Source organism: Balaenoptera borealis, assembly GCF_965194805.1.
Source record: "Balaenoptera borealis genome assembly, chromosome: 4".
Lineage (NCBI taxonomy): Eukaryota > Metazoa > Chordata > Mammalia > Artiodactyla > Balaenopteridae > Balaenoptera > Balaenoptera borealis.
In genome coordinates this window covers 34,823,154-34,850,180 of record NC_138861.1, presented here as the reverse complement: position 1 = coordinate 34,850,180, position 27,027 = coordinate 34,823,154, and the positions used below count along the sequence as shown (strand labels likewise).

Genomic DNA, 27,027 nt, shown 5'->3' with positions numbered 1-27,027 from the left:
TTACGGTCTTGGGGCAGAATTCCTTCTTCTGTGGGAAACTTCAGTTTTTGCTTTGAAGGCCTTCAACTGATTGGATGAAGCCCATCCACACTATGGAGGGTGATCGGCTTTACCTAAACGGATTGTATGTTAATCACATCTACACAGTATCTTCACAGCAACGTCTACACTAGTGTTTGAACAAACACACGGGCACCACAGCCTAGCCAAGTTGACACATTAACCATCATGATACCATATTGGAGAAAGTGGGCTTTTAAAACATTTATGTGATTTTTTCTTTTCTGTACCAACACATACTGAGTCCTCCAAATGCTCTGGGCACCACACACAAAATCAGAGACATGTTGAGCTACGAGTGAATCACCAACATAACCATGATTAAAAGTAATAAAATCCTGTCTAATGAATTATAGGAATAAACTTTAGGAACTTAATTTTCTTCCCAAACTTCCCAAGTATGATCTAATGACATAATGACAGAGTCAGAGCTGCAAAATGCTACAACTTATGGTACTTCTTGGGGTTTTATGAAGCACTGGAGGTGTTTGAAAACTTTCCTCGAAATGAAGAAGCCCAGCCAGCTATCATTTCCCAAGTCATGTTGGGAATGTATTTCCTGATGGTAAAGGTTGCACACAGGCCCTTCCTTATTGGCCTTTTACTCAACAAAGTGCTGGTAGCATTCGCTACATGAAGGAATAACGCACATACGCATAGGGCAACTGGGTCTCAGGAGCTTTTCCTATTTAGTTAGAGCATGACTATTATATTTAGCATGATTTAGTGGGATCTTTACTGCAGAAAATGAGTGACCCTATAGAAGTAGAACTGGGAAGCGTAGTTAACGGCAGAATTGGGTTTTTGATTTAGATAAAGACTCTAAGGAAGGGTTGGAAATAGAAATTTTATGTCCTTATTGGGTCACAGTTTCAGTATCCAAATTGACTATTTAAGGTCTTGAAACCAAATTGTTTGAAAAGTTTTATTTGGTAGCACAAAATATCTACAATTGGATCTTTACAAAAGAAGATGTGCAAGAGGGGAGAAATAAATTTATACATAAGATTTTGCTGTGGAAATTTGGAATGATTATCAACAATTGATTTAGGTTACAAGAACTCACACAAAGCCATATCTTTTCAGTAAAGGAAGCCAGAAGCTATGTTAATCCCTTGACGCAACAGTCTGTTGAAACTCACAATATGCATTATACTGATCCTAAAGAAAGATAAGTCTATGGAGGATGAACTAAATTACTTCAAGCTGTAGTGATATATAAACATATTTAGTCAGATTAAAACCAATCATCTCAACAACCCGACAAGTGATTTTTCATCAGAACAAGTCCATGATGTCTACAACATTCATTTGCACCATGGCTTTTCACTTCATAGTTGTTGGTATTTTAAATTATATACAGATTTACAGATAGCTGATGTTATTGACAATAACTGTTATCCTGGGATATGCCCCTCTCTCTCTCTGTATCCATTTGGTTTGGTCATGTTATGTCAATCCTGTTACAGACCTGACTGCTTATCTAACCATGGAAGATAAGACCTATCTCAATGGCCCAAAGATAGGAATAAAAAGATCCAGTCCCCCTTGTTGTTTCTAAAATGTTTAAGGTTAGTATATTTTTAAAGGATAATTCATTCGAAATACTAACACCAATACTGTCAATGGGCCAAATAAGGAGGCACTAAGAGTATTTGGGAATATCTAAGAATTATGCCTATGGTATAGTGTACAGGCATAAAGTAGTCAACAGTTTAACAAAATATAAAAAATACTGTTTTCGCTAAAGGGGGAAAGCAGACAACTTCCCACTAAAAGAGAAAGAAAAACAAACACTGGTGTTCAATTTCCAGTTTGAATGCATTTATGACTATGAAGATTATGACCTCCGATGAATTAAATATAAAGAGTCTAGAGGGAATTATGACTTATGACATTAATGTACAAGTATGGCAGTATTTCTATATCAAATTAAACTTAGTCTATGATTAAATACAATGCTATATATACATACACACACTCATAGTACCTTTATGGAATTCTCTAAAATGCTCACAGTAGCTTATATGGTATTGATAAAAATAAAGATGAAAACATATAGAGTGTAGATAAAAACCACTTTTATAGCTTTCTAAGGTGATGCATCCTGTGGGTTAAATAGCTTAAATTATTCAAGTCTGAATTTTGAGTTTTGAAAGCAGAGCTGAGCACTGGTATTCAAACTTTCATAAAATTGTAGTTTTTCAAAATAAGGAATAAAAGGTAGAGAGCATCAAACATGGGAGAAGAAAACTTCTGATTTATAACACAACTGTTACACAGTTAGCCAGTGGTGTTCAACCCATGCCTGGCCAAAACTCAGCTTCTTGTGGGCGATCAGGGGTATTAAAGAGTTTGATTCAAATTTTGTTTTTATAAAAGTGGGTAGTTTAAAAACTTAGTAAAAATGCACATTCTAATGTGTTACATACACTATTTTACCACACTGGAGGCTGCTTATGTATAAACTTCCACTACCAGGATAATTTACTTTTATATAAACCTGGGAATACAACTTTACCTATCTCTAGTTAAAGAATCTCCTGAAATGTGTGTTTAAACCCTATTATTATTTGTACTCACTTACATTTGCATGAAGCAAAATTCTCTTGATAGTATGCGAATAAAACAAGGCATAGAAACAGACTGGCAGCTAAGGTATCACCAACTATCTATAACCCCAATTTCACATTTGTGTTACTTAGAAATGTTATTCTTAGTAATGTTCTAAGACAAGTAAACATAAATGTGGACTCAAAATACAGTTACACTGATCAAATGGACCTTCCAGGCTTTACATATTGGGCTTACACAAGAGTTTACTTAAAAGAGATTCTAGTGCTAAAAAGTCTTTGGGAAATACTGCTCTATAAGAGACTGTCTTTTCATTTAATTTGTTAATGCAATGTTTAATGTGATTTAGTTTAACAAACTGCCTAATTTTCAATTCTTAAATTACTCTGCATAATGGGAAAATTTCTACAGATTTGAGTGCTGTGGGTCTTCAAAATGGTAACTTGTAAAAAATTGAGAAATTACACTAAAAAATTCATTATTGCCTTAGACTCTTCTGATAGGTAGCTTTTAAAACAAGATTTCTATTTTTGAATTAACAATATATTTATTGTTGTGTTCTAAATCTCAAAATATGTTTATCCTCCATGCAACACAATTTGGTATCTTCACACATCAACTGTGTTATGTGTTTTGACAGTTGAGGCACATTTCAATGATTTTCGACTCTATTTTGTGGTTTCATTATAAAACAGCTTACTCACAGCAAACGCAAACAATGTTTTTTTATTTAAAAATCCACCTCAAAATCCAGTTCTGGGTTTTAGTTTTTGTTTAAAAAGAAGCAAACATTTAAAACCATCCAATGTTACTTGTCTACAATTCATCTTGTTATGAACGTTTTTAGCTCATGGAGGGGACATAAACCCATTACATTGATTAGACACAGTACGGTGACCAAGGGGCCAGAAATCAGGGCACATCTGTGTACTCAGGCAACGTTAGAGGTCTGCATGGAGGGAAACATGCCTCAGCTGTGGGCTCTTCAATCTCTATGCCCCCTCCAAACACTGTTAGTAAGTCTCAAATCAGTACATAAGAGATTGTATGTAACTTAGTTAAAAACCAATCAAACCAATAACTATACCTGCTTTCTAAATTACATTGCAAAGCCAAGACAGATAAATTGTAGCCTTACTATAGATAATGTGTGGTCTTGCTATAGGACCATGTTATAGGTGAGACAGAATTATACGATACCTCTGGTGGTTTCACAAATCTGGTTGGAAGAGGTCCGTGACTATAAGACTTCACATTATAGCAAGGCTCCAATATTTCTTGAATTGGGGCAGTGAATATAAATCACAGTACAAAATCCTTAATTCTTTTACTGGTAAAGCAATAGGTGCTACATATGAGAATCACTTATATAACATCTATTTTTTTTAAAAAATGCAGATATAAAATATTAATTGCATAGGGATTTAAATAGGATAAGGCCAAGAAGAATATTAAGTAAAGTTTAAAAAAAATCATAGAAAGGGCACTATGGTGTCAAAAGACAGAATTTCATTCTTAGAGTAATAAATCTGAATGACTGTCTAATTAAAAATCACAGTATGTTGCTATAACTAACAGTGAATGTCAATTGTGCCATTAATTCCAAACTGGAAACCAGCGTTAGAGGACTAACACGAATACAACTAAAGCTCACTGTCTAAACCTGATTAGTGTATTAGCACATCAGTGCCTGGTACGTACCTGATTAGTTATATAATCTACACTTTGCAAAGAACGTAAAGTTTAATACATGTTGAAAATGTGAGAGCACATCGTCACCACATGCCATCAGTGAGTTGTACGCTTACTTGATAGTGTGATTATTCACTCTTTCCAAGGTGTAAGATCCCACCTGGCAGAATCTTCACTTAATGAGCCCAAAACACTGTAATTAACAAAATATAAGAAAGTTCCACCACTGAAAACCAAATGTCCATGAACCAGAGAACAAAGTCCTGACACCAGTAGGTACATGATGCTTAGCATTTTAGAAGGCAATGAATGATGAGTCCAACTCTACTTTGTAGTTTAAGCTAACGGTTACGCCGTTAAGTTTCAGGTAGAAAGGTATATTGTGAATCTACTTCTCACGTCACGTTGTTACCCTGCAGCTGAAAGAGCAATTTCCCAGTGGAAAGTAGCTTAGTTCACGTAGCATTGTTCTTAAGAGTAGTGTGAGGAAAAACAAGAACTCCCAAAAGAATCATGTTAAGGTCCATTCGGGAATACCCAAACCAATGCTTTAAATGAAAAAGTGCATAAATACAGTAATACTACAAGTGTGTTAACTACGAAACAAATGTTTCTCTGGGAACCAAACAACAGTATTTTCCCACGTTATTTACATGTGATGAATTGTTCAGATACCACAAAGCACCATTTACACGCTCAATGGCTTGATTAAGTCTGAAAGGTCCTCTGACTTCGACTCTGTTCCGTTGAGGATCTACCTAGAGTACAAGGGTCAAGTTATCTTCGGTCAAACAGGATTTCTCCTTACAGCTCGGCCCTCTTTTGTTCAGAGACGTTAAAGCGGCGTTTTCACTTCACATTCTTGGCTGGCGTTTCAGACTCTGTGGACTGTCTCCCATCGGTCCAGGCTTCACGCGTGCTCTTCAGAGCCAGGGTCTTCTGTTGGTCAACCACGACATAGTCCACTCTCTCGTCAGCTACACTGCTGCCTGAGCCACTGCTCTTTTGCTAAAAAGCAAAGGAAAAAACCCCATAAACCTCCACAGAAAAAGCGGTGCTTCTGCGTGAACTCCAGTCTTAAAACACAGACACATATGCACTGTGAATAACTCTTGAAATTCTACTGGGTCACCAAAAAATCACATTAACTACCTCAGTTTAACAATGTTGTCTCTCTCCTAACTGTACTCTCTTTTTCCCTTAATTTTAAAATGATTATATTTAAGAATTCAAACTAATGCTCCCATAACAGATGAAACTCTTAGAAAAGAAGGAGAGCAGACCCCTGGTTCATCTTAAGAGACATAGCTTGCTTTTAGCCTTTAGCTTAAGCTTGACTTTTTCAAGTCCTGAGAACAGGTACAGGTGTTTACTTTCAGAGTTAAGAAATGTTTTTTGAAAAGAAGTATTTCAAGAATGGCAGGCTACATAAAATCCAACTAGATACTCACTAACTTAAAACAAATGTAATTATTAACGCGTTGCTGGGCTCACTAGAAATTAAGGGAAATATCCAAGGTGTGAGGGAAATGGAGGGAGCAGAGAGCTGCTAAAGGGTCAAGACGGTGTCGTCTTCAGGATGAACGTCAACTGAGCAATGCAATCAGGAGGCCTGGGTGGGAGGCATGCGGAACCCTAAACTATCCTGTTAGGATAGGGACCCTTGAAGGAAACTGAGGTAGTCCTAGGGTGGTAGCATCACCTGCTTCCTAGCAGAAGCAAATGCAAATCCTTTCTGAAGCAAATTTAGGTCTGCAGGTTTCCCACAGATATGCTTAGCAAAATAAATTCCCAATAAAAATGTATGAACACACAAGGAAACAAGCCATCAGGTGTGTGAGAAACAGTAAACACAGATTCAGACCTCCAAGGACTTCAGATATGGAAATTACTGCATAAATAGTATAAAATACGTGTATAAAATGTTTAAAGGAATTGAAAAATAAAAAATAAAAGGAATAAGATAACAAAAAAGGAGTAAGAAGCTATTCAGATCAGATAGGCATATTTGGGGAAAAAAAGCCAAGCAGAATGTCACTTCAGCAGTGAAAAATAAAATACTGAAATTAAAAATTAAACACACATGGGTTAAGCAGAAGAATTGAGAATTAGTGAACTTGGTGACAGATCTAAAGAAATTTTACAAGTAAGCAAAGAAATGATAAAATAGAAAATATGAAAGAGTGGTAAAAGATAAGAAAAACAGAATGAGAAGTTCTAACTGTCTAATCAGAAACCTAAAAGGACAGAAGAAAGAGAATAGTGGAAAAGTAATATTTAGGGAGAGAATGATTCAGACTTTTCCATAACTGACAAAAAATATGAGTCCAGAAATAAAGACTGCACAACTTCTACCAAGCAGGATAAATAAAGAAAAATCTATGTCTAGATGTCTAGACACAGTGTAGTGAACCTGCAGAACACCAAAGATATAGAAAAGATCTTAACATCAGCCAGATAGAAAAGACAGATTACCTACAAAGGAACTGCAATTAGACTGACAGCATACTTTTCACAGGAACAATGGAAGCCAGGTGACAGCAAATAGTATCTCCTATGTGTTGAGAGAAACTTACTGTCAATTAAGAATTGTGAACTCAAACTGCTCCCCCCGCAAAACCCTCAATACTCATTTTCCAGAATGAGGCAAAATAAAGACATTTCAGTTAAACAAAAACCGCAAGAATTTACCATTAACAGACTTCCATGAAAAGAACTTCTAAAGGAAGGAGGAAGGAAAATGATTAGAGAAGGAAGGTCTAAGACACAAGAAGGAATGATAAAAAAAGAAGTTGGTAAACATGTAGGAAAATGTAAATAAACATTGTCTATATAGTAAGAATATTACTACTACTAATGTCTAATTTGTGAGTGTAACAACAACAAGAACAACAAAAAACCCTAAAACTTTTGGACAAAAATACCAAGAAAGTCAGAAAAGGAGTAATTTGAGCTAACATCGGAAAGGAAGTGAAGACCATGATTAACTTTGGAACTTTAGAATTTAGTAAGTAAGCATTTCAATGGTAATCACTAAGAGAGTACAAAGTGTGTAACTTCCATACCATTAGAGATGAAAAAATAAATTTATCAGTCTAACACTTTTGTGATTTATGAAAAAGCATTAAGTAATAGTACTAAATTTAAATTAAACATACTAAGAAAATTCCCCCAAAGGAGACCCGATTCTTCAGGTTTCAAATGGGAGCTCAGTGTATTTAAAGAATGAGGTTTCACTTACCTTACGTGGTGGCGTGGATTTCCCAGAATCTAAATCTAGATCTAGGTATTCCACTTGTTTGTCTCCTTTGGGCTTGATCATTGGGCTGCTTCCTCCATCAAGACTATTACTGCCAAAAAGATTCTGAAAGTAAAATACAACAAAATCAACTGTCAAACATTCATGAGACATACTGCTTATTACCTTGCTTGCCATCTACTCAAACCTAAATATTAACTTTAAGAGGAAACAGCTTGAAGAAATGTCTCCTTAGAAAATTAAATAATCTTTTAGGATGGGGAAAAATAAGCAATATTTTAAAAATTGATTAAAACATAGCATAGGTGAACAAGCTAAAAGTAGTTTGAAAAGTAAAACTTGGTTCAGACTAAGACTGGGCCATCAAGCTACAGTTAACTGCAACAGTTCTTTCTTTCTTTCTTTTTTTTTTTTCCGGCTGTGCCGCATGGCTTAAGGAATCTTAGTTCCCTTACCAGGGATTGAACCCAGGCCCCCGGCCGTGGAAGTGCCAAGTCCTAACCACTAGACCGCCAGGGAATTCCCAGTTGGAATAGTTCTAACTCAACGCTAATAAAATGATATCTGTTCTCAATAACATTCTTTAACTATAGGTTCCTTATAGTCCATGCTTTCAAATTAAATTTTTTTTCTGCAAATGACTCTATATTTCATTCTCACATAAAAAAACCAAGCCAGACTGCACGGTGTGTGTGTGTGTGTAAAATTTTGTATTCAAATGTAACGACAGAGCCCATACCTGAAATTTCCCTAATTGGAAACCCCTAGAATTATTCACGGTGTTGCAGGCTATGAAAGAAACCCTTGAGTTCATATGATGTACATGTTTAATCTCAGTAAGTTGTTCTTAAAGAGAATTTCTCAGAATTGCTAGTTCAACTGTACTCTGTCTAATAATTACTAGGACTGGAAAATTTTTCATCTTCAAGTATTGTTAAAATGTGTGTCCCTACAAAAAAAGTCTATTTGCTCTTGATCTGATCTAATCTAATCTCAACTGGGAACAGCCTGTCTCTGCATTCTAGGCTTTAACCCAGTGTTTTTCCAAAACAGTTTAGAAAAACCCTAAGATTCCAAGAGTTATTATGAAGTGTTCTGTGAATTAAAAGAAAAAATATAGTAGTACTTTGTTTTTCTAAAATTCTTGAAAAAAATACATAAAATTATTGAACATACTTTTGATGTTGTCGTTACAAACAATATATATGTCTTTAGTAATGATGTACTGTCACTTGAATTTCAGGCGTCACATTAAGGGTTCATTTCACGAACGCTTGACTTTGGATGTCTGTATAAATGAACAGGCAGTATCACCAATTCACTGTTTCATTGGACACTGTCTGCTCCATGATCACCAGTGTAGGAAACAGACTGTGCTTCAACATTTCAACGCACAGAATTTAATCTTCATTGTCCCTATAAACCAGATTTGATCCAATCCTGTTTCAACTTCTCCAAGACTAATTTTTTACCGACTTCATCAACCTGAGCATATGTTAGACCTTGTGAACTTCTATGGTACTCCACTGATACAATAAATTCCAGGAGGTGTGGGAAATATTGCTGTAACTATCACATTCATTCCTCAGGAAAAGTTGTCTGGACTAAGATGAGCCCTTGCAGTTGCTGGCATAAGATGGAAATGGCACAGCTGACTTTTCTATTGTGAATGGCAGATGGATATTTTCACTTGGGACATTTTTGCTTATTTCTAACCCTTAGGGCCTCAGTACCTTAGAAATTCACCATCTGGTGGTTATTTAGACACCTCTACTGGCAGGTAAAACTACCTTTCTGGCTTAGTGTTATACTATATAAAAGAACAATTTTATATCTTCCTTTCCTTTGACTTTCTGATTGTAACGGATTTTTTTTCTAGATTTTTCCCTTCACCTAACACCTACTCATGACAAATCATACTTTCAAACTTTCCTATTACAGGTCCTTTCCAATATTTTTATGTTTATTTACTATTTTGGGCAAAACAAAAGATTCTTTAGTATCTCAGAAAAGAATTACTTTTGTAATAAAAAAATTCATTTAACCACCTCAAGATGAAAATTGAGGGTAATAGGTACTCCAGTGCAGCACTGAGGATTTACTTAGACTCTTCCTAGAGTCTGTTTACTATAATGAAGAAAAAAATTAAGTTAATAAAAATAATACAACACTACTCATCAAATGGAAAAATTATGAATCCAGAAGTGAAAGTCAGTTAATAAAAATTGCCCTACCTTGAAACATTAGTGAAAATGTTATTGATATAGTTCGTTTGTATTCTAATTCAGGGTTGACATAAATATTTTAAATTATCTTATTCATTTTTGAACACTTTATGAATTTGATAATATTTTACAGTTAATTAGTTCAAGCATCAAATCAGGCTTTTCAAATCACTTAATTTTGTTCCCTGACAAATGGTCGTGAGAAACCTGTTTCTGCCTAAAGTCCATTAAAGATATAAATTCAATGAAAAAATTGGGCTTCACACATTGAATCTCTGAACAGAATTGTTTTAAAGAAAATAAAGTCATTAAAATGTTACTCATGCCAAATTTTGACATTAGGTATTTGCTTATCAGATGTTGCCTGGTTGTGCCCCATGATCTGTTCTCCCCTTTCCACCGGGAAGGGGATTTTTAGCCGGGCCCACTGTCCCTCGGTACAAAGCCTACAGTTTCCAGTCCCTTTCGTGTTTACGTGGCCAGAGGCTAAGTTCTGGTCAACAGTTTGTACTCAGCAGTTTCTGGGAACCTTCTCTATGAGGCAATTGGGCTGCATCCTTTGCTTCTTCTTCCTTCCCTCCATTCTGCAGCCTGGAATGTGAATCTGTTGGCTGGAGTATCATCTTGTTCTACTGAGCCTGTGATCCAGACCCAGGGGACAGCGGATTGGAGAGCAGTAAGGGGCAAGGATCCCCGAGGGCTCCTGGAACAAAAAGCTGCCACAACAACGGCGGACTGACTCTCTGGACTTCTACATAAGAAAGAAATAAACATCTGTCTTAAGTCCTTGTTATTTGCTTATTTTCTGTTACTCAGAGGGGATCCTAATGCCAACTGATAGACTTATCTACTAAAAAGCAAATAACAGAGCAAGCAGTGACTCTGGTTTGAGGGAAAGCAAAAGGAAAAGATTTTTAAAAAATTAAAATTGGCTTGTATTTTTAAACATCTGAAGTATTTTCTGGCAACTACCTGATTTCTGGGGAACATAATGCTTGCTACTATTACAAAATTCTTGGGCCTTGGGGTAATAACAGTCAGTCTAAAGTAAATCAGGTTTTAACAGGTCTTCTTTGATCTTTAAGCCTTACCTAAGGATGTATTATTGAATGATTATTAAAAACCCTCAGCATAAGATTGTTTCACCCTGAGTGCACTGACGTGGGTCTGGAGAAATGCATTATAAAATGCTTCCAGTAAAAAGTATTTTCTTGAATAGTTTCAAAAGTGAAGTACATCTTAAAAGAAATATAACTGGAAAACTTTTATGATTTTTAACTAACTTGTATCTACTTTATAGATATTAATATTACACTTTGACCCTATTGGTTTTAGACTTGATGATGCCGTTTTTCAAAAGCATTTTTATATGAAGTTTTTTTCTTTAATTTTTAAAATTTATTTTATTTTTTGGCTGCATTGGGACTTCGGTGCTGCGCGCGGGCTTTCTCTAGTTGCTGTTGTGGTGCATGGGCTTCTCATTGCGGTGGCTTCTCTTGTTGCAGAGCACGGGCTCTAGGCGCGCGAGCTTCAGTAGTTGTGGCACACGGGCTCAGTAGTTGTGGCGCACGGGCTTAGTTGCTCCGCGGCATGTGGGATCTTCCTGGACCAGGGCTCGAACCCGTGTCCCCTGCGTTGGCAGGTGGATTCTTAACCACTGTGCCACCAGGGAAGCCCCCAAAAGCATTTTTAAAAAGTTGTCTTTTATCCTTTTTCCTTAAGTAAAGAAAGATGGAAGGGTAAGGTGTATGGACTGCAAGAAAGGTCTAGTGTGAATGATTCAGAAGGGCTGCTCAGGAAGAGAGACGTTAAGAGAAGATTCTACTTACCGAGTCTTCACTGGACAGGTTTGGGTTCATGGGAACATAATTCTCTTCACTGTCATGTGAGTCGCTGCTTGAAGTCGTGCTGTGCACTGAATCCGGACGGGGAGACATGGGAAACCTGGAGGAGCTGATTACAGAGATGACCATCGCAAACACAAATCCTGACCAAGTTTCTCAATTTGCTTCGAAACTAAAAATGAGTGATAGTATACATTCTTCCAGAAACATTTATGCTTACAATCATTTATTGTATGCATTTATTATTATACAATTTATCACACACATTCAAATGCACAACTAATATTTATAGCTATTTGTAAAGGGATATTTTCTTTTTAAAAAAATTTTTAAATTTTTTACACAATTTTGAAAGGTTACTTTCCATTTACGGTTATTACAAAATATTGGCTCTATTCCCCGTGTTGTACAATACATCCTCGAGCCTATCTTACACCCAAGATAAGCTCCCACTTATCTTGTAGTGGAAGGTAGTTTGTACCTCCCACTTCCCCACCCTATTCCCACCCCCCAACCCCGCCACTGGTAGCCACTAGCTTGTTCTCTATGTCTTCAAGTCTGCTTCTGTAAAGGGATATTTCTGAGCATCAAAGTACCTTCTGCAGGATAAAGAAAATGTGGCACATATATACAATGGAATATTACTCAGCCATAAAAAGAAACGAAATTGAGTTATTTGTAGTGAGGTGGATGGACCTAGAGTCTGTCATACAGAGTGAAGTAAGTCAGAAAGAGAAAAACAAATACCGTATGCTAACACATATATATGGAAGCTAAAAAAAAAAAAAAAAAGGTTCTGAAGAACCTAAAGGCAGGACAGGAATAAAGATGCAGACGTAGAGAATGGACTTGAGGACACGGGGAGGGGGAAGGATAAGCTGGGACGAAGTGAGAGAGTGGCATGGACTTATATACACTACCAAATGTAAAACAGCTAGCTAGTGGGAAGCAGCTGCATAGCACAGGGAGCTCAGCTCGGTGCTTTGTGACCACCTACAGGGGTGCGATAGGGAGGGTGGGAGGGAGACGCAAGAGGGAGGAGATAAGGGGATATATGTATATGTATAGCTGATTCACTTTGTTATAAAGCAGAAACTAACACAGCATTGTAAAGCAATTATACTCCAATAAAGATGTTAAAAAAAAAACAACAACAAAGTACCTTCTGCAGAACAACAAAAAAAGTATTGCTAGTGATGTGGGGGATAAGTAGAAAGATATAGATATAAAAAGGAAGATTTAAGAATTACTATTTAAAAAAACTATATATATATATATATATATACACACACACACACACACACACACACACACATATATTCACACACACACGTACACATTCAACACAGGTTTGTAACTACAAACATTCTTTTCATTTCCCCATATACATTTAAATGAATCTCCATTAAATAATCCCCAGAAGAAACTACCGTATTTTCCAGAGCAGTAGTTCTCAGAAATTTCTAGCCTCATGAACCTTTCACACCCTTAAAATTTATTGAGAACCCCAAGGAACTTTGGTTAATATGGGTGCTATCTACTGATATTTACCACATTACATATAATAGAAAAAAAAATTAAAAGACAAGGGTACACAAATACATACACTATTAGCTGTCACAACGATATCGTCCAATATTATGCCACCTCTGGAAAACTCCAGTGTACACTCATGAGAGAAGGAGAGTGGAAAAGCAAATGGCATCTTAGTATATTCATGAAAATAGTTTTGACTTCACAGAACCCCAAAAAGGGAGGCTCCCCAGACCATCCTTTGGGAACCACTGTTCTAGGTACTCTCCATTACAATGAACAATCAAGCTAAGTATTTTAAACAAAGACTTACTCTCGAGCAAAACTCCTAGTGATGGGAGATCTTACTGGGGCTTGTAATTCTTCCCATTCTGGCAAAGGTTTTATTTCTAAAGGTGCTGGCTTGACTGAAACAAAAGAGAAAAAAAGAGACTTTAGCATACAGAAATTTGGAAAACAAAACCAGACCCTCTTTCTACATCTCTCTTTATACGTTATAGCCAGAGTACACCTAGCACCAGCTTAGTTTCACACATGAAAAGAAGTTCACTGATGTTATGTGATTTTTCCAAGGTTACGCAGCTAAAAAATTAGTGGCAAAAGCTAAATCAGATACTGTTTCCTGATTGTTGACTGAAAGTCTAAATAAAACTCTATTATTACAACATGTTGCTTCTTAAGTAAATATTTTATGAATATAAACTTAATGAGAACAAGAAAGACTAATGTGACCCAATTCCTTCATAGTTACTTGACTTATACTTTTCATTATTTCCTTATCTTGTTTTTTTCACTAACTTTATCCTCAAACACGGAGATTTAATTTTCTATGTAAAAACAGTCCTCATCATCAACATTGAAGCATCATTTATACAACTATACATATAAAATGATGTTTAGGAAGCAATAAACACAAAACTTCGCTAAAACCAAAAACTGAAAAAAAGAATTAATAACCAAATCTTTTAAATTAATTCAGGCCCAGTCTGGAACCAAATAAAACAAAGCAATAATTATATCTTTATGCTCAAACTCTGCTCTGAGAAAAGGCCACAATTTAACAATTGCCTCAAATTTTTTAGCTTAATTTAACCAACAATATCCTTTAACAAATTAAGTAAAAATAAATGCTAATGTTCTTATTAGCTTTATGTATAAGTTGTCTTTGCTTATTTACCCTATTATTGCAGTGGACAATTAATTACTCTGCCAGTATACATTCCACAGAGCTCTTCGCCCTTAAAGTAAGACTCAGTTTTCAGAAATTCATGGCATGAGCAAAAGAACTTCAACAATATTATTTGTTAATATTCATTACCTTTTAGGATACGATTTAAACATATTAGGTAAATATTTTAGTTGCATTTCATCCTGCCACTCTAAAGAAAGAGTCTTCATTTTTTCCAGGCATCCCTCCTCTACTCTTTCTTTGTCCATATATGTGTACATTGAATCAACCAAGTTACAATTACCTTCAGACTAAAAAATAGGTAGTCATTTTAAAGGAATATGTAGATTCTCTGGGGTTGAGGCCGAAGTATTTTTGGCAACTCAAATACAAAAAAGCTCGATGAGATTTTCTGAAGGCTACACTGATTTAAGTTTGAGTTAAAATAATTTTGCTCACCTATACACTTAAAATGGACACATACAGAATGCTGTGCTCACTTGAAAGCATTTCTTTAACTCTGATGTTTTCCCTTTTTTTAAAACACGAAGGCTAACAGCTGCTTAGCTGTCAAATTCTAAGTAATGGCATAAAGTGATGAATCCATGGAAATGATTGTACATTGTCTCAGAACAGAATATATACATTATACATAAATACAGGAGACAATTGGCACTCACAAGCTTAAAGAAAACACTCTATTGATGTCTAAAAGGTTAAAAGAATAATGCAAAAGGGAAAGACTGAATATCATATATTATCAAATATTTAACATGCTGCTGTTAATGGCATAACAAATATACGCGTTGTGTATTATGGGAAGCATTCACTTTAGAAATTACATGCTGGGAAGTTTTATTTACAACAAAATAGCATTTAAGGCTCTTCTGCTTTACTTTTAAAGGAAACAACATCACAGAATAAATAAATTCCCAACACCCCATCCAGCATGCGGTGCTAAGGTACATACCCTTTCTTCTTGTAGCAAAGTCACCTATGGTTTGTGAATCAGTTCGCTCTAAACCATGGGGTTTGGGTCTTAAAATTTTAGGACTTTGACCTAATTGGTAAAAAGAAGATTCTCTTAATATAATGTTATTTTTTTAATTGGAAAAGCAACAGAGCCCTGAGCAGACATGTTACATCTCAAAAGCATAAACAAAAGTTTGTTTGTGGAGACTATTTCAGTCTGCCTATGCATATCATTCATGCTCAATACCATGGGAACGCGGAAGCTGCATGCAACAATGTAATAAGCAAACTGTTATAAAAGATGGAAGGGGTTTAGTGGCATAACTGCTTGGTTAGTTGTTATCTTTATTTGGAGGAAGAGAGGAAAAACATGTGTCATGTTAGTTACTCTTCTAACATGCCTTAGAAAACTGGATCCAATAAAAAATTATAAAACCTCTCAGTCAGATCGCAAGTACATCTTTTCTTTGAAGTCTGGTGTCTCATACGAAAGTACCAAGGCCTACTTTCTTAACTTGATGGAGGTGTTTTAAAAACCTTAATCTGACTACTCCTTCACCACCTGAAAGCGCCCTTCTAGAGAAGTTCTATTGATACAATGTCTGCTAATCCAAAGTCAAAACCAAGACCAGCATTTCTTTTCCCTGAACACTCAGTGGTTGCCCCCGTGACACCATTTTGCAAGGATTAGATGTCTAGATTCTGGAACTGCTGACTGTCTAGCTTTAATTTGAGAATTGGAAAGCATAAATTCAGTTGCCATCATTTTTTTTTTTTCGTTTAATCTCTGTCATGTACAAGTACTGCTGAAAAGCCTTATGAAAAGTACAGGTTTAATACCCAGCAGCTGGCCTCATATACTTTTTCCCACTAGAAGCCTGGATGCCAGAGTAGCAATATCATTTCAATCAGGAATTTAAACTACTTCATTCTCAATGGCACCAAATTCTCTTTTTTCTTGGCATGCACAAAACTGAGTTGACCTCTATTAGATGGAAAATAATATTAGAGTTCGCTGATTCAATGCTGATCTCTAGCACCTTATTGACCAAAATCTACAAGTTCTTGAAAATGTGATTTTCCAGCTTATAAAACATGAAAATTTCCTAACTCTCTCAAGTACTCTCAAGGGTACTCCTTGGTATTCTTCACAGAAAGATACCATATTAAGTGAATTTTTTAATCGTGCATTTATAAAATTTCCATGTATCTTCTACTCCATGCAAAGCTTAAGGCTGATTTTAGGACAAACGCCTCAAGGTGAAAATGTTGCCCTGAATTGAACCTAGTCACTCATGCATTTTGGTAGCTTCATTTCTTTGTATTTTTACTGCCTGGCTCAATTTGACATTTATGTTCCAGACAGAAATGAAAGTGATACTCAAATGATGGCTCAGTATTATTTACGAGGAGAGAAAGGAAAAAAAAGTCCAAGGTGTACGTACTTCTCCTCTGCTGCCTAGAGGCAAATACTGGAATGTTTCTCTCATTACTTAAGTGCGACAATTAAAGGGTATGAGATAAGACTAAAGCAGAGGCAGAAAAGGAACCAACTCTGGGGATACACTGATTCTCAAATTCTAAGGGTCAACAGTGTTCACTCATTTGAGCCTCAGCTTTTTTTTTTTTTTTTTAATTATTAGCACCTTTAACTATTATTTATTTATTTATTTATTTTTTGGCTGTGTTGGGTCTTCGTTTCTGTGCGAGGGCTTCCTCTAGTTGCGGCGAGCTGGGGCCACTCTTCATCGCGGTGCGCGGGCCTCTCACTATCGCGGCCTCTCTTGTTGCGGAGCACAGGCTCCAGACGCGCAGGCTCAGTAGTTGTGGCTCACGGGCCCAGTTGCTCCGCGGCATGTGGGATCTTCCCAGACCAGGGCTCGAACCCGTGTCCCCTGCATTGGCAGGCAGATTCTCAACCACTGCGCCACCAGGGAAGCCCAGCCTCAGCTTTTAAATCCAAGACAGTTAACAAGGAGGCTTTAGCTAGATTAGGTTTGAACAAAGAAAGCGACATGACGCATTTCTTTAGCAAAGGGCACCCCATTGTGCGTTAACCCTCAGGGGTTAAAACAATCTCCCCCCCGGGGCTGTCAATCTCTGGATCATGGGATCTGCTCCCTCATTTGGAGCACAACTTGGTAAATCTTAACCTCTGGTTCAGATCTCCCCTAAGATCCTTACTGGCATACCTACAAAGTCACCCCACATGCAGGTTCTGTAGGCTTTCACACTGCATGTTCGAAATGGAATTTATCTTCTGGGACCCACCACACCTGCTTTGTTTCCTCTGTCTGCAGTTGCCATAGCAGATCTCTTAAGAGTTACTCTAGATTCCACTTTCTCTCTGATTTCCCTGTATCAATTTTACTTTCTATTTATAATGGCAATAGTTTGTTTTCATTTATCCAAGAAAATTAAAGAATCTGTAAGTTTTTTAGTCCTGGCTTCCTTTTTTTAATGTGCGCTGCACTTACCTGGTTTGTTTTTCTGCAATTGAACTCACACTGTATGCCTCCACTTACACTCCAAGTGGCCTCCAAACTTGTAAAAATCACTCACTCTAGGTCCCCAAGTGGAGGCAGCAATTTCGAGTCAGGACAGGGACTTTTGTTATGCCTCCCTGTCTGATCATCTCTAAAGTGAGGCGTCAAGAACCCTGGGTTTGGAACACCGGGCAAAGCACTCTTTAAAGAAGATGCTAAAAAAAAAGTGTGATTTTATAACAGTTTGCATTTAAAAATACCATTTTTCCCCTATGGTATCCTTAAATCTTAGAATGAGCTTTCTAGGGGCCGACCTGATTATGTTAGTTGCCTACATAAAACCCTTTAATGGTGTTCTCAGAATAAAGCCCAAACTCATTAGCATGGATTATAAAACCCCCAGGAGCTGGCACCTGCCAGGCATTTGGCATTCGTTCCTGCATTCATACTTTCCTCCCTCCCACCCAAGACTCTGAGCCAGTCCCCTCTTTTTAAAGGATCTGGGTATGCTGTTTATTCTGATAGAAGATCCTCTATCATCATTTCATTGCCACTCACCCTCTGAGACTCTCCTCAGAGGAGACAGCCTGCAGGGCCAAGAGCTAACCTCAACCACAAGCCCCCTTCTGTGCTAATTATGATAATGTGTTTACTTTTCCACTTTCCCACTAAACGGGAGCTTCTTTAGAGAAGCCACCTGTCCTTCCTTGGGTTTCGAGACCCCAGACCTATCAGAGGGTACATCCTATAACTGGGAGGCCCTTCAATCTGTTTTGATGAACTGCGGTTCTCTTAAAGCTTAATCTGATGGTGGTGTTTGATCAATGTCTTAACTTTGTGTTTGCCTTTGAAGGAAAAAAAATAAGAGCAACTGAATGTTGTTTCAAAAGCTGATCATACCAAATATGGTCAAGGCAGTCATACGAGGTCATGCTTCAAAGAAGCAGATGCGGTCCTTTTTGAAAAGTCCATACACGATTATTATTTTTACTAGGTACTGCTTACATAAATGCAACTCAAAGTGGACAATTTATTTTCTCTACCATTATAGGTCTAACTTAGCCTAAATTATTCACTCATCTGAAGTTTCACAGATGATGCTACTATTTCCAGTAGGCATCTCAGAAATCAAGAAAGAAGAAAAATAATTCACAACATTATTATCCTCTAATTCCAAGGAGTAATCAAGGTAGCACACTGAAAAACTTTTACACTTGTTTGAATAGTCTCATTGTATAAAGGGGACTATAATAATGATAATTATATTGGAAGGTCAGGAATATTTAGGAAAAAAACCCGCACGTGGAGGCTGTGCTCTAAAAATGCACTCTGTACTCATTTCCTTTAAACTGTAACCAACCCAAAAATCTGACTTGAGAGTCAAACTTTAATACTTGTTTATTAAAATCTAGCTATATTTACTGGTATCATTTACCCATCTTCCAAACATTTATTATAGTATAAAAGTAGTTTTTCGAAAGCATGTTAATTTTTAATCACTTTCAAAAAACTTCTTTAGAAGCTCTCTTGAGCAAATATTTATAGCAAAGATACCAAAAAGATCCACCTAGAGAAGCTCCTCGATTGGTCTTCTGGATCCTTCCTATACCAAAGTGAAGATCCAGAAGGACCTGAAGATATCTTAACCAAACGAACGTACAAAAACACAAGAAGTAACCTCGCACTGCTTTTTTAAAACCAATACAACAACTAATGGTCAGATCTACTGCAGAAAGCCATGAATGGACAAAGCCAAACAAAACAAAATATAAAGACAGCATATCTGAGGCTTGAACAGCTGCTATATCACGTTAGAAAGACAGTGAATGGGCCCAGTTAAGTGCACAGATGAAATCTGGTAGATTTATGTAAGAACTTACTTTAAGAGAAATCACAATATCTTATAGAAATTTCCCAAACTTTACAAAGTTGTTTTTCCATTAAAATATAAAAGTTTCAGTTGAAGTAATCAAAACAGAATTTGTCCTGCATTTCCAATGACTCACCTGCTTTCCTAATATTTAACACAGTACATGTAAATTATGATTTTCTCCTCTGTTAATATACACAAGATATGGTTCAGAACAAATACTATTGTGACAGAAATAGTATGGGTGAAAATATAGATACCACAGTTGGGTGACTGGGTAAAGTGTCCATGAAAATACATTGAATGTAAGTGTTTAAAACATGCACGTATTTCTGAGGCTTCAATTACTCAGAAGTATTTGAAAAACTCATCCGTACTACTAACTACAGCAGCTGACATCTATAATTGGGGGTATAAACAAGACTAGAATGTCACTCATTTATTGTAGACCCTTCCCAAGAAGACGATCACAGAAACCAGTTATACTGGGTGTTGAGTTAGTTGTATTGAGCTTTGGAACTGATCAAGCCATATTTTATAGAATAAGGTTTGCTTATTATGAGGTTTAGTTAATAAGAGATACTAAAATAATAGACAGAGCCATGTATCTGATGTCACAAAATTTGAAATGAAAACAGACTCATTAGATGCTATGTACCATGAGAAGAATTTCAGGACGAAATAAGACGTCTGTTTTACGGTTTAAGTTTTTAAGGATAAACTTTGTTCCAAGATCTGAATTTGGGTTTTAAAATGTTTTTCTCGAATAGCTATAACTTTCTAAAGTGACTTGACAAAGTTTGCCTTGCAATATTAGATACTTTCTCATGCCTTCTCTTGTATCATATTTATTTTAAAAAGTAGAGTAATAATAAGAAAAGCAACCCACCCCCTTTTTTTATAACTAAGACTTTAAGTAACTTCTTTACTGTTTTGCTAAACCCATTATTCTCCTTGAATTTGTCAAAAACTATGTGGCAATTTTATTCTGGGTGCTTTTTCAGTTCATTTTGTATCTAAGCAATGATACCAAATCAGTAATCTGGCCCATGAGCTCAAGATTGTCTTTCAATAGCTCAGTTAATTTTTTAAAGACTAAACAGAATCTCCAAAAGTAACCAAGGGACCTACTTTGTTCTGTTCTACAAGTAGGGTCACCATTGGTTGGTTTAGAGGACTAGGACAGTCTCTCATGTACTAGAATATATAGTACTTTCACTATATATTTACATAGGGAGGTTTAATTACACATATCTACAATATATATGATATAGAGTACACATGCCATTTTATTATGCTGCCTACATAAAATAATATGTACTATAATATGGGGGTACGTGAACTCTGTCAGACCTAGATGATATTAAAAGCATTTCATTATGATCCTAAAACTTTCCAACATGTAAATAGGGACCTTTTCTGACTCTGCATTGTGCTTACCACATGAAACCATTAACTGTGAAATATACCGGGAATTTTCAAACTGTGTGACGCAGAGCCCGACGGGAGGAAGGAGAGGCAGGAGAGCAAAGCCGCAAGGACTCAGAGCCCCATGCCTCGCCCACAGCACACCACGTCCACATTTATGTGGGGACCTCAAGATATAAAACGGTTATGTTTGGTGTCAAAAACTAGCGATCTGCTGCCAACATGCGCTAATTACAGGAAAAGAACGAGAGAACCAGTTTAGCATTAAAATGAGGATTTCGATGTTTCACGGACTTCCTGACACTTGTATCTTAATCCTTCCACCCTCTGCGGGCTCAATTATAAATCTATACATGTCCAAACATACTTCTCTGTGTGTTGTATGCAAAGAAGAAAACGACGAGGGATGTCTACATAGATTTAAAAACAAATGAGGACCAAGAGAAACAAAAGGAAAAGTTATCACCTAACAAGCCTGGGATGCTCACACTGTTTCTAAAATAGCCAGCCCTGATCATGGCTCTGCTGCTGGAGCCTCTGGGGTGACTGGGGGTGCGACCATCTTTCCAGCTGTCCGAGCAAAGGTGGGCCCTTGACCCAACAGCAGCCAGCATGTGGGCTCGCCTGCAACCTACAATCTATCTTGTGGCCTGGTGTGGACAGACAAACGAGACCAATCAAAGCTTCGCTGAGCGATCTGGAGTGAGTCAATAATGAACAAGGCAATTAGCAGCAGATGTGGAAGCTGCGAGGGCCCATAAAAAGGAGCCACAGGGCAGAATCGAGGCCACGCAAGGGTATCAGAGGCCAAGGCTCTCTGACAGCAGAAAGCACGTAAAGTAGAGGATGCAGCATAAAAGAAAACAGGAAAGAAGGAAAGAATGTGAGGGAGAGCAAAGCAGGATCAAAGAGTTTCCAGAGGACAGAAATGCAGGGAGGGCAGGACAAAGTGACAGCCTCCTAGGGGTGTCTCAGTTGCCGCTAACTTTCTCTTTTCATTTACTTTCTTAAAAGCAAAACAAAACAAAACTCATTTTCTTAAGATAGTCTGAGTCTCAGTCTCTGTTCCCCACACCGGGAACTTAATTAGAATGACTATTAATGATCCAAGCCCAGGTTAATGAGAAATTTACACAAACATTACATGCTTTTAAAAACAGCTACATAGAGCACACGAGACTCTTCAAATGTGCTGAATTCCCCAGAAATTGTGCCACGCATCTCACAGCCAATACACTAACTTACTTGGTTGTCGAGATTAAATCACACTTGCAGCCTGCGGCAACACAGCTGGCTGTCTGGGGTTTAACCACTTGAACCCAAATTTCAAAAGCTTGGGTACATATTACCAGTTTGGCTGAAAAGTTTCTTTTACACTGAGTTCTTAACCAACCATGCCACCTTAGAATTTAATGTTACTTATGAAGGCCAGTATGAAAGAACAGACTAGAAGCATTTGTTTACACCCCAGCAAAGGCAGAATCATTTTTAAAAAGTTGTTATATGCACAGAATGGAAAGAGTATACAAGCAACCTTACTGTTCTTAAAGAATCATGGCAAGTGCACTAATAATCTCAAGTCTGATTTGATATTAAATACTCCGGAGGAGAGGTTACAAAAGACCAACCAAAGACAATATCTAGCTTGTAAAAGTGTGTGGTATGGTCTGCAATGTTTCGTTTTGTTTTTTTTAAAATAATTAAATTAGGTGGTAGAACTTAAAAATCAAAAGAAAATACACATAAAACCCCAAATTTTTGACTTCCTTTGATAATCAGAAGATCTTCCTCTAGGGGGGCCCATGTTAGTTTCACAAGTTCACAAAGAATTGTAGGCAGGCAGTAATTAGTGACTCCATTTGGATGGGCCAAAGGCATTCCAGTTTCTCCTAATTATCTCCCGTTGCTTGCCAATCCTTGTGAATATTTTAGTTTGTAACCTCTGCTCCAGAGATAGGAGACTTAAAAATCTCACCTGGGCATCAACATATGACATAATAATTATTAATCTATAAACAGCAATACTACTTTACTTAAACAAGCTGGTAACTTAGGTAATATGAAATACTTCTGAATTTCTAGTCCCGATTCCATTTTGGATTTAATGACAGTTAAATGCAGATCTCAATTGGCAACCCCCGGCCCTTTTACCACGCCACGCTCTCCTTACCTTTTCTGTCTGGCTTGAGGTTCCGATCCACGGGGGGTGGTTCACAGTCTGCAACAGGAACTGGCCTTCTAGGAGGGGTCTTCGGGCTGGACCTGAAGCCCATATGAGCGGGAGGAGGCACTTGCATTCCAAATGAAGAAAAATCAAATGTCCCCGGAGTCATTGGCACATAATTTGCTTCCTGAATTGGTTCCGTGAAACTGCTGGAATGTTGTCGTGGAGGAGAGTTGGGATTCATGGGGACATAATTTTCATCCAGTTCTTCGCTTGATACACTCCCCACTGTCAATACATTTTTGATTTTCTAAAACACACATACATTTCTTTTAATAAACAAGAACTACTGTCAAACAGGAAAACAGAGTTGTAAGTTATGCCTATTCATGTGGATCTGAAGGGACTTTTATTTCAGGATCTCATTTAGTCTCAGGGTCCTAAGTGCGAAGGTTTTGACAATGAAATACACTTGATGATGTCAAGGTCAATTATACTTACAAAGTGGTTGTGGAAGCCTTCGAGTGAACTAGATCTATCAGTTGGAAATGTTCGTGGAATATCATAGCAGTCTTGAGAACTAGCATCTAAAACAGAGAACAAACTATCAATATTTCTCCCCATCTTTGCCAGTTCCCAGGGTAATCAGGAATGACCTTCTCTCTCTCTCTTTTCATATATGCATGCATGCACACACACAGATTTTAAAAAGGATGCTCAAAGAATAATATATTGAATTGAAACATTAAACCACTAGAAAATGCAGACATTTATTCATATGCTAACCAGTATCAGTATTTGATTATGACAGTGAGATGGGTTATTTAAAGATGGAGAAAAGAAATACTTCTGTTTTCTTATCTTTTGTACCCTTGGGTATAACTTATATCTCACTAACTTATTATAACCACCTGAAGATACATTACAGCCATTTCAAGAAAGAAGTTAGAAATTGGTGTTGAATGGCTAAGTAAGTATTGACATAAGTACCATCCACAAGGCATCAAATCTTTAACTTCTTTAGAACAGCTGGATAACTCTACCACAAAATCCAGAAGTGTCAGACGTAGTTTTTAGGGTGGGTGCCTTTTAAACTTGGGCTTTTTATTTTCAGGACTTTAGGACCCTCAGAGGCTAACCCAGACTCAATTTTTCTCCTCTCAAAGTCTATAACTTTTGGCAGGCTCTATGAAGATGGTACAGGAATCAGTGAAGTGGCTAAGGGGTAAGGGGAGAGAAGATTCAGAGCTTTAAAAATAAATAAAACCAAACAAACAAAAAGCAGAATGACCTGATTGCAACTGAATATCACCTGGTAGACATAACGTAAAAACTGTTGATCTGGGAAGGAAGGAAACAGAGCCCAACAGATGTGACACAGAAGCGGCCGTAATAGGACACAAATACGGGAAAGGGTATGACTGGGAAAGGCTTTGTGGCTGGTCCATTTCCTGTGCCTCTGCCCCATCGGGTCTGCTCACCCAGGATGTAGAGCAAGTGAGAGAGAGCGGTGCACACTCCCTGAGGCAGGGAAGTATTACTAAGGCCATACTTCTTAGGGGTGAAAAACTCCTCGTCTTTCTCCCTTCCACCACAACATGTACACAGGCACATGCTGCCTGCACAAACACACTTCCTGGGATCTAATGAGGCTCTGACAGCTTCGCTACCTGAGTGGGTAACTGCAGCGCTGAAGAAAAAAGGGACTGCCGTTTAATGTCACACTAAGCGTCCAAGAACAAATACTCAGAAAAAGAGATTTTCTATCATTAACCTCTAAGCCAGGAAAAGCCAACTGGAGCTGACCTTTTCGCAATTTGTTCAAATCCACAGTGGAAATGGTATTACTACGGGACGGTGGCACCCCTGCTGTCGGGATACAGTAACTACTGTCAGTGTCAGAGGCTGTGCGTGTGATGCTACACGTGTCCACAGGAGATCGGTCATGAGCCGGATGCGGTTTCGGTGGCCGAGGTGGAGGAATATCTGGAATAGTGTCTAGCTTTGACGTCTGCCCCAAGGTTCCTTCTGGAAATGTTCGTGGAATCTGATAAGTATTACCAGGTGTTGGAGGAATGTCATAACTAATAGATACATGCCTCATTTGAGGCTCTACACTCGAGGTCCCGGATGGGGTATTAAAAACATAGAGCTCTCCGTCAGCTTCGGTACTTGAAGGAGACACCTTTGGTAAGACGTCGTGGGAGTGACTTCTGGGCAGGTTATAAAGGCTGGAGTCTACGGAAACGGATGCAGCCCGAGACGGTGGAGAGTCATACATCATCTGCTGCTGGAAAAAGCCATTCACTCCATGTTTGCTCTGGGAGGAAGCAGGATTTTTATGAGCAGGGACGTTATCATTGCAGTCTGTCTCCGAAGGGGTGGATTTCGCAGAATCAGCGTGCGTTCTAAATAAGAATTGTTAATGACAGAAGACACGGTGAAGACCGAAGACTACATTTTAATAAATGTATTTCTAGCTTAGCAATCAAACTCCATGGCTTTTTTCATTCAAGTTTTTGGTGTGTGTCACCCATCTGATTGAAAGCACGAATGTTCCTGAGTTTTTATGATTATACACCAGATAACAAAACCGCCACCACAAAACCAAAAGCATTCTCCCTAATCTCGTTCTGCACCTGTTCACACCCCCCCACCTCCACCTAGTATATCCACACGTAAAACCACAATCCCTGAAGCACTGGAATTAGAAAGGTACAAAACTTGGAGAAAGGTAAATAATTAAGGCACAAGACACCAGGAAAAGCACTTCCTCTGAAAAGCATGCAAAAACCTCGTGCCAACAGTTTATCAAGGTGATCCACTGCTCTTTAGCCCACCTGTGGCAACTCTGTTGTTCTGTAAAATGAAAAGTCTAATGATTACCTGGTATTGAATACATTCAATGTGTCATACAAGGAGGTGGCAACTTGATAGGTTTTGTGTATCTTCCTTTCTATTTATTTTCTTTAACAAATATTTAGCCAATACTATGAAAAGAATCAAAATACAAGGCAAGGAGTTAGCCAACTCCGAACAATAATTCACCTTGAGAAATCTCATTAGAATGTATTTTATGCTTTGGGTACATTTTTGGTCTCTGTATTTTGTGGTATCACGAAATTTGGGAATAAGTCAAAATGAAGCTACCAATACCAGAACGCTTGTCCTTCCTTAATGCTAAACAAGATACCTTACCTACCTATGTGTGTTGTCCAAAGTCCTGTAGGAATTTAAACTCAATATTTAAAAAAAATAACTTGTGATAGTTTTTTTTTAAAGGGCATATCTCCCTGATTTCTTGGTAACATCTGGCGCTGTGTATTGCATTTATTCACTGAAACTCTCCCCCACTACTATCAGAGGACCTTTATTGCAAAATTCTGACTTTCCTTCTTCCTCACTGATTATGCCCTTGTTTCACTGACTGCCTCTTTCTTCCTGTCTCTCCAACCTGAAAATGGCCATCAGAAATCAGTCCTCTAAGTCTTTATAGCACACACCATTAAAAAATCCTGCTTTCCCGTAACTTCCCCTTCTACTGAATGCTGACAACTGCCATCTTCTCACCAAACTCCGAGTCCTGTATTTACAAATGGTTCAAACGTATTGCTACTTGGTTATCCCAGTGTTCCCTTGCTCATGTGTACCAAACTAAACTCAACTTACTTCTCCAATTGGTGGTCCTTTCTGACTTGCCATGAAAAGAAATGTCTTTATATCCCAGATTCTCTAAACTCAAAATCCAATCA

At 37.6% G+C, this 27,027-nt stretch overlaps 1 protein-coding gene across 5 annotated transcripts in view; it reads right to left on the bottom strand.

The window, feature by feature from the left end:
- Positions 1-971: 971 nt before the first annotated feature.
- Positions 972-27,027, bottom strand: part of GAB1 (GRB2 associated binding protein 1) — a 124,028-nt gene continuing 97,972 nt past the window's right edge. For 3 of the 5 annotated variants that reach the window (XM_082390018.1, XM_082390019.1, XM_082390022.1), the window contains 8 exons: positions 25,082-25,683; positions 23,777-23,862; positions 23,282-23,585; positions 15,326-15,415; positions 13,501-13,594; positions 11,640-11,763; positions 7,568-7,690; positions 972-5,334 (listed from right to left, as the gene is read on the bottom strand). In XM_082390018.1, the coding sequence (XP_082246144.1) occupies positions 5,176-5,334; positions 7,568-7,690; positions 11,640-11,763; positions 13,501-13,594; positions 15,326-15,415; positions 23,282-23,585; positions 23,777-23,862; positions 25,082-25,683 (1,582 nt within the window). In that variant the 3' untranslated portion in view covers positions 972-5,175. The remainder of the gene's footprint in view (positions 5,335-7,567; positions 7,691-11,639; positions 11,764-13,500; positions 13,595-15,325; positions 15,416-23,281; positions 23,586-23,776; positions 23,863-25,081; positions 25,684-27,027) is intronic. The other 2 variants (XM_082390020.1, XM_082390021.1) reach the window with 1 other exon arrangement.